The sequence below is a fragment of the Moschus berezovskii genome, chromosome 19 (genome assembly GCF_049115385.1).
Source record: "Moschus berezovskii isolate FMDL1 chromosome 19, NW_MosBer_1.0, whole genome shotgun sequence".
Lineage (NCBI taxonomy): Eukaryota > Metazoa > Chordata > Mammalia > Artiodactyla > Moschidae > Moschus > Moschus berezovskii.
Window position 1 is genome coordinate 13507206 of NC_142478.1, and position 8316 is coordinate 13515521.

The 8316-nt window shown below is 45.8% G+C and overlaps 1 protein-coding gene across 1 annotated transcript in view; it reads right to left on the bottom strand.

Moving 5' to 3' along the window:
* Positions 1–7311, bottom strand: part of EDNRA (endothelin receptor type A) — a 78232-nt gene extending 70921 nt beyond the window's left edge. Inside the window, exons 1-2 of the mRNA XM_055404553.2 lie at positions 6404–7311; positions 1285–1780 (exon numbers count right to left, since the gene is read on the bottom strand). Coding sequence (XP_055260528.1) covers positions 1285–1704 — 420 coding nt within the window. The 5' untranslated portion in view covers positions 1705–1780; positions 6404–7311. The remainder of the gene's footprint in view (positions 1–1284; positions 1781–6403) is intronic.
* Between the last annotated feature and the right edge of the window lie 1005 nt (positions 7312–8316).

An 8316-nucleotide genomic window follows, 5' to 3' on the forward strand; every position in this document is an offset into this window, starting at 1 on the left:
TTTAACCTTTTGGTGTCTTATTCTCCCAATTTGGCAAACAGTGTATTGGAATCATTGTGAGAGGATTTATTTGCTTGTAATGTTCAAAGTTTTCATCAGTGTTTTCATCTTTGTTGTCAGACCACTGCTTTTTCTAGCAGGCGAGTGTCATGTCACCACGGTTGGAGTCGATCTACTTAAAACCCAGAGCCTATTGTTTCTCGTAAAACTAAGCATGTCTGCAACTGACAAAACTTTCCACTTCCAGTCATATTTCAGAGTATTCTTGCTCAGAATAGTTTTGTTTCTACAGATAATACATAGAAGAAAAAAAAAGAAAAAGAAGGCTGAGGAACGTGCTTTCCCTGGGCTAGGAATAAAGACATTCCAAAACATCTGGCAAAGATCATGAAATTTCATTTGAATTTCAGCTCATTTGAATTCTTGCAGCAGTTTCCCCCTCACAACCACTAACCCAATGTGGAATGACTAATTGCTTTTGGCTGTAGTTGTTTTGGTACTAACTAGTCCCGAGAGCAAGGCGATCACACCAACAATGGGTGAGTTATCATTTTCTCCCACCCAGGCACTGACTTGGGTCCCACTGCCTAGCTCTGGGCAGTGCACACATGCAGGCACACAGTGGGTTCTCCATAAACGTAAGCTGAAACACGGAAGGATGCAGCAGTAAACCAAGGCCCGTTTGAAATGGTTTTAGCAACGCTGCTCAACGTGGTCACCACTGGGTTGCCATCACATGCATCCTGTTATCTCTAAGTCACCCCGATAACTGCAGAAGCCAGCATGACCTTTGACTTCAATCAGCCAGTCAAAATAAAACAAGCCCTCTCATTTCATGTCAAACTGTGGATATCTGGCTCCCAGACAGCATCACACTGAGAAGGTAACTAAAACTGAAGATATATTTATTTTAAATACTTGTTGGGCTCAGTAGGTCTCACCCCAGAAATGGAATCTCAAAAAAATCCACTGATCTTTTCCCATATTGCCCATCCACTCAGCCAGCTTAGGACTGGCATGAGAACCCCATTCATGGAAGACCACAACTGTTTGAAGAGTCATCCCTGAGATACTCTTTTGTTAATAAATAAGTCAGAAAATCAGTGTCCCACTGAAGAAATAATAAAAATTATAAATGTCACCCAGTTTTAAGACAGCAGAAATGGCTCTCAGTAAAAACACGGACTGAAACTCCAAAGGACAGAAAGGTCTGAGGCACTCCTCTCGGCTGTGGAACCAGAGCATGCATGCCAACCTGCAAACGCACGCGTGGTGATTTCCTACCTTAAATACATTGATAGGGAGATCAATGACCACATAGATAAGGTCTCCAAGGGCAAGGCTGGCTATCAGCGCGTTGGGGCCATTCCTCATGCACTTGTTCTGGTAAATGATCCTGAGCAGGGTTGCATTCCCCACCATTCCCACGATGAAAATAGTACACGATATCACAGTGTTAATGTATTTGAAAGCTGAAGTAATCTTAGTCTGTTGTGGGCAATAGTTGTGCATTGAGCCATTGCTGGGGAGGGCCAAATTCGTGGGTTGATGTGTGGTAACCACGAAGCTGAGTTCTGTCCCACGGAAAGTGGTGACACTGTCCACATGGATGCTTAGGTTTGTGCTGTAGCTTTCAGGGTTATCACCGATGACACCTCCAACCAGCGCCACCCAGAAGGACACCCTGAGCCAAAAGGTTTCCATCTTGATGCAAATTTCAGGAAATGTCACTTAATCTGTTGATTTGACACCCTCTTTTTTTTTTTTTTTCTTTCTCCACCTGGAAAAAGAAAAGAGGGAAAATGATTTTGGTTACAAATCCAGCTGCCAGTAAGACTGCAGTCAATCATAATTTACTGCTTCAATGAAAAAGCAGGATTTATTTGGTAAGTGGATGAGATGACATCTGTGTTAGGTTACCCCATGGCAGAACAAAGGCAGACAAGATCAAAGCTCTCTATAAGGGCAGGTTATATCTCTGTATCTCTGCCTCTCTTGCCTTTCTCCACTGCTATACCTACATCTGGGGCTTCCTGGGTGGCTCAGTGGTAAAGACTCCGCCTGCAATACAGAAGATGCAGGAGAAGCCTCAGGTTCCATCGCTGGGTGGGGAAGATCCCCTGGAGGAGGCACGGCAACCCACTCCAGTATTCTTGCCTGGGAAGTCCCATGGACAGGAGCCTGGTGGGCTACCGTCCATGGGGTCGCAGAGAGTCAGACACGACTGAAGTGACTGAACACGCATGCACACATATACATCTAGATTATAATATGAATGAGGACTTGACAGTTTTCCCTTTAAGTAGTACAGAAGAAGTTACTTTCTTTTCTCCCTTACACTTAGGCTGATAGCCTGAATTACAGAAAATCTTCAACTGTTGAGATAACAATATTTTATTTACTAATGGAAAAGACATTACATACTGAGTGAAAGTCATATAGTAGTAAGGCATAAAATCACCAAATTCTATAATTAACAATCTAGTATTTCAACATGTGTGCTGTTTACCATGTGGTAAATGATGAACCCAGAAATAAAATGCAGCTCAGGTGCCTATTAGGTATTATGAGATGTTCACTGAAAATCAGAACTGTGATTAAATCGTCAATACATTTAACAATCTTAGTCAATTAAAAATAAGATAGTTGATAAAGACAGGATATTTTATTAAAAACCTGGATAAATAATGTGTACAATCTACATCTTTTTTAGGGGGTAGGCATTTCATGGCATGTGGGATCCTAGTTCCCTGACCAGGGATTGAATACTCCACGCTGCTTTGGAAGCGTGGAGTCTTTTTTTTTTAACTTGTTTTTAGTTTTGTTCAGGTCAATTTTTTAAATTTATTTTTTAAAATTTTTTAATTAATTTATTTTTTATTGGAGGCAAATTATTTTACAATATTATATTGGTTGGTTTTGCCATACATTGACATGAATTTGCCCCGGGTGGAAGCGTGGAGTCTTAACCACAGGAAGTCTTAACCACAGGTCTTAACCTTCAGGGAAGTCCAATCTACACCCTCCGACAGGAGGATTTTTGCTCTTCCATTTGTCAGAAATTACTATAAGGATATTTATCAATGAGTAGAACTATTAGTAATGGACTTTCTCAGACCAGGTGTACTATTTGATTTTCCAAATATCCGTTTATATTCTTTCCGTTCTGTTCCGTTGCTCAGTCGTGTCCGACTCTTTGCGACCCCGTGGACTGTAGCCTACCAGGCTTCTCCGTCCATGGGATTCTCCAGGCAAGAATACTAGAGTGGGTTACCATTTCCTTCTCCAGGGGATCTTCCCGACCCAGGGATTGAACCCGGGTCTCCTGCATTGGGGGCAGACGCTTTAACCTCTGAGCCACCAGGGAACATCCTTTATAGCTACATTGATTCTGACCAGCCATTCACCACGTTGAGCACTTCACACGTGCGATGTCATCTCATCCATCCAATGACCATGAGAACCATGTATCTGTTTCCATTATAAACACAGGGAAACAGGCTCAGAAAGGTCAAGTAGCTCACCAAGGCCATAGCTGATGTGGCCCTTCTATGACACCAAGGCAGGTGAGTCTGACTTTGAGTCTGAGCTAACTGCTAGGCTGTACACTCACTTAGCACTTAAAATGTTCAACAATGTTTCCAGCATTCTGAAGAAGCAACAGACATTGCAGGGTGCTTAGATATGATTTCAAAAGACCATTTCATTGTTTTGTTTTAGTCACTTGCAGAGAGCAAGTGGTCCTTCTTGTTCAGGAAGTCTAGATGCTGGGAAAATGAGGGAGGTTGGTGATTATACAACAAACATATATAAAAATGGCTCTTCCCATTTTGATCTTTTCTGTGAGTTTTTGTGAATCTTTCATTCATGATGTAGTGTGTACATATGATGAACACATCCAGGTCACAGTTTAAGTTTTAAGAATTGTGTCCTTTTGAGTCTATCCGTGGTTGATATCAGCCATTTTTAGGAGTTTGACAGTTATCTTGGTTATTAATAAAGCTAAGGGCTTAGTCAATATATGAAGAAATAAGATTTATTCAAGGTTACAGAAGGTCTAAAGTAAATGTAAGGTGCAATACTGTATACTTTTGCCTCCCCCAGAGATTTTTTTTCCCCAGGAACCTGAATTAATAATAACATTTGGGACTTCCCTGGTGGTCCAGTGGTTAAGACCCTGTGCTTTCACTGCAGGGAGCATGGGTTCCATCCCTGGTCAGGAAACTATGCCACGAGGCCAAAAAAAGTTTACGTACTGTGGTAATCTATTATACACCTATTTGTTACCTGACTTGAGCTTCACAACTCTAGGTAGGCAGGGAGACTATCATGAGGAAACAGCCTTGAAGAAGTTACCTTTTTGTGACCACGAAGTGGTAGGACAGGTATAACCCTTCACTCTAATTAATCATAGGACTTGATTCAGTCTGATTAAATGATTAAAATATCAGTTTTTCTAAGCTACGGGCATACTGGGTATATGGTTCTGCCTAGACAATTGTAAGTATTGGGTTGCCCAAAAAGTCCATTCGGGTTTTTTGTACCAGCTGATGGAAAAGCCCAAACGAACTTTTTGACTAAGTCAAATAATAAGCAGCTTTTTTTTTTTCCTTGCTTCTTACAGTTTGGAGTATCTGCCAAAATATTGATAGACCTATGAAACGCCGCTATTTCAGTTACACAGTGGTGATCAGGGCTCCACACCGCTCCAAGAATAAAGCATGTTGTCACTCTCCTCTTCAGATCAGAGATGGAAAAAAAGGAAATTCTTCAATATCTTATGCTATTTAATGACTAATGCCTTCCAGTTTCCCAATGGGAATGAACCTTATTAAGGAGTTTTCTTCAAAGTAAGAGACAGAAGGCCTTTCTCAGAAATGGAATGGCTCTCTGCCCATCATAGTCTGCTAGGAGGATATTTTGCGAGCGGGCCTGGCTAGGTGGCTCACAAAAGTAGCACTAGTGTTTGAACATCAGCACTTTGGTTCACTTGGTGAGCTGATGACCGCAGGAGTTGAGGAGTCTTATCAAAGCCGGGGGTTCTTATCAAAGTGTGAGCTGCCTACCATAAGAACCACTTGCCTCCCTCCTCCAACGGTGACACCACCATTTCTGAAGTCATCTCGCTCAGCCCTGTCTGTACACATATGGAACTGCAGAACTAAGGTACATTTGGGAAAGGCATGTGTCTGCCATATCATCATTGGATGAAAGACGCAAAACCAAAGGGAAAGAAACCCTCTGAACTACATATTCCTCCGAGGATGAGTCTTAGCTCATCTCCATGGATCTAAGTCACGCTGACTTCAGATCATCAGTCATCATCACTCATAGCTCTGGTGAAGCCTCTCAGGTTCAGACCTGAAGGACCTGGTTTACAGATTCAGTGTTCTTCATATTTGGGGTCTAAGGATTTCCTGGAGTTCAAAAGCTAGTATGAGGCAAGAGGACTCGATCCTGATGCTTAAACCTTTTCACATCTGGGGACTCTGAGGATCAAAGTTCAGCAAATTAGTGATTTGGAAATTCCAACCTTACCCAGGTGGCGTGAGTTTAGAGCAGGTAATTTACATGAAATGATTGCCAAGGTATTTCTCAATTAGTTAACACAAAACGGAGGGTGGGGGCGAGGGAGCCATAAATAATCTACAAGAGAAAAAAAAAACAACTAGGAACTTTTAAATAAGTTTTCGCCCCCCACTTTGGTGGGTTTTGCTCACTAAGAAATTAGTAACTCTCCTGACTGACAACGGCTGTCTTTAATATGCCTCCGAGCCCACCCCCTGTGCCGCCAAGTACCGGGAACGCCATTAGGACGGCGGAAACAGAGGTCGATTATCTGGGAACGGCCCTTGTTTTCCGCACGTGAAGGCAACAAGTGTCCTTTAAAGGAGGGCACAGACCAAAACGCCCAGACCTCCACAGGCAGGCTTCCAAAGTAGCTGCCCTGGGGGTTCTCCAAAAACATCTTTTCCAAACACATCTGCCCCTCACACCCGGTGCCCTTGGCTACCCTTGGCACGTCCCGGGCGTGAGCCAGCAGCGGGGCAAACTTCACAAGGGGGCTTTGGAGCCAGCGACACCGGCGTGATGGTCCACAAAGTTCTCGCACGCCTGGAGAAGGGAGATCCAGATTTTCTTTGGATGAAAACTCCGCCGCCCGCCCGGGAAGGCGGAGGGGCTTCGGATCAGTTTCCCAAACCCCAAACTTGCCCGGGAGCGCAGCCGCCCAGGAAGTCGCCCGCGCAGCCACGCACCCCCGCGGGCAGGTGATGCCAGCCCCGGGGCAGAGGTGCCGGCGCCGGGCGACATCGCTCGGAGGTCGCCTGTCCTCCCCACCCAGGGGCCCACCAGCGTCTCCCCCACCCGACTCGAGACCCCGAGAGGAAAGAGTTGCACCGACCGTGGAGCTCCGCGGGCGCAGACGGCTGCCCGGTCCGCGTGCGGCGCCCGGGCGAGTAGAAGCCGAGCCGGCGAGGGTGAATGGCGAGTGTCCCGGGATCCGGCGCGGCGGCGGCCCCGGCTGTACCGTTGCCTCCGCTTCGGAAAACTTCCTGGGCACGGCTTCTCTGGGGAGGTCCTCCCCGAGCCGCCAGGCTTCAGCCACCGCGGGGATGGAGCTTCTCCACCTCTGGTCCGCGATCGCCAGACCAAAGGGCTGGCTGTGCGCGCGCGTGCGGGTTCTCAAGAAAAAGAAAACTCCGAAGGGACGCGCCTCGCGTCTGTCCTCCCCTTCTCTCAAAGCTCCCAGATCTACTCCACTCTAGGGCGGCGAGAAAGTCCCAGCCTTCCAGCCCTCCAGGGCTGCAGCCACTATAAAGCAATAGGCGGCCGCCCCCTCCCAGGCCCTGAAGGGCAGGAGTCTTTTTAACTATTTCCTTCCTGAAATGAAAGTGGTGGTGGTGAGGGGGCGGTCGTCAGGGAGGAGGGTAGTTTAACAAACGAGACCCAGAATTAAGGAAGGGCTTGCTGAGAAACCTTTCCCTCCCCAGTGAGTGCAGGCAGTTTGAGCTGCATGGAGCAACTGCAGAGAGTCAGGGTCCGGAACCAGCGGTTTATGCTCTGCGTTCCCTGCCCCTTTGCTTGGCTTCCAAGCTCCCGCTTGTTGAAAGTTAAAGTGCTGGGCAAGATTGAAGGCAAAAGGAGAAGGGGGCGGCAGAAGATGAGATGGTTAGGTTGCATCACCCATTCCGTGGACATAAATTTGAGCAAACTCCAAGAGAGTGTAGGACAGGGAAGCCTGGTGTGCTGCAGTCCATGGGGTGGCAAAGAGTCCAACAGAACTTTGCAACTGAACAGCAGCAACAGAGAGCCAATGTGCACAGCAGCTGCCGTTTTGTGTCTATTTTGTCCCTTGAAGGCTATATACTACTGGCTCAGGGTAAAATAGGAGCTCCTGAAGAGACTGTGGAAGCGTCCAGTGTGTGGCTCTGAGAAACCTATGATTCCTGGAGAAATCCAATCAGGGAGGGTGCAGATGCTGCTGAAGGTGGGTTTCAACAGTTTTATTTTAAATGGGAATATGGGAGAGGAGATGAGGCAGATGAGGGAAAAAAATCAAAACTCCTTGAAAAGGAAACCCTTATACGCTCTTGATGGGTGTGTAAATTGGTGCAGCCGCTGTGGAACCCTGCAGGGAGATTTCTTGAAAAACTAAAAATAGAGCTACCATGTGATCCAGCAATTCCACTCGTAGGTATATCTTTGAAGAAAACGGAAAACACTAATTAAAAAAGATACATGCACCCCAGTGCATTATTTACAATCACCAAAAATTTGGAAGCAACCCAAGTGTGCATCAGTAGATGAATGGATAAAGAAATTGTTGTTCAGTCACTCAGTCATGTCCAACTCTTTGTGACCCCATGCACTGCAGCACACCAGGCTCCCCTGTCCTTTACCACCTCCCAGAGTTTGCTCAAACTCATGTCCATCGAGTCGGTGATGCCATCCAACCATCTCGTCCTCATTCATCCCCTTCTCCTCCTGACTTCAGTCTTTCCTGGCATCAGGGTTTTTTTCTAATGAGTCAGCTCTTCACATCAGGTGACCAAAGTATTGGAGCTTCAGCTTCAACGTCAGTCCTTCTAATGATTATTCAGGACTGATTTCCTTTAGGATTGACTGGTCTGATCTCCTCACAGGCCAAGGGACTCTGAAGAGTCTTCTCCAATACCACAGTTCAAAAGCATCAGTTCTTCAGTGCTCAGCCTTCTTTATGTTCCATCTCTCACATTCATACATGACTACTGGAAAAACCATAGCTTTGACTAGATGGACCTTCGTTGGCAAAGTAATGTCTCTGCTTTTTTAAAA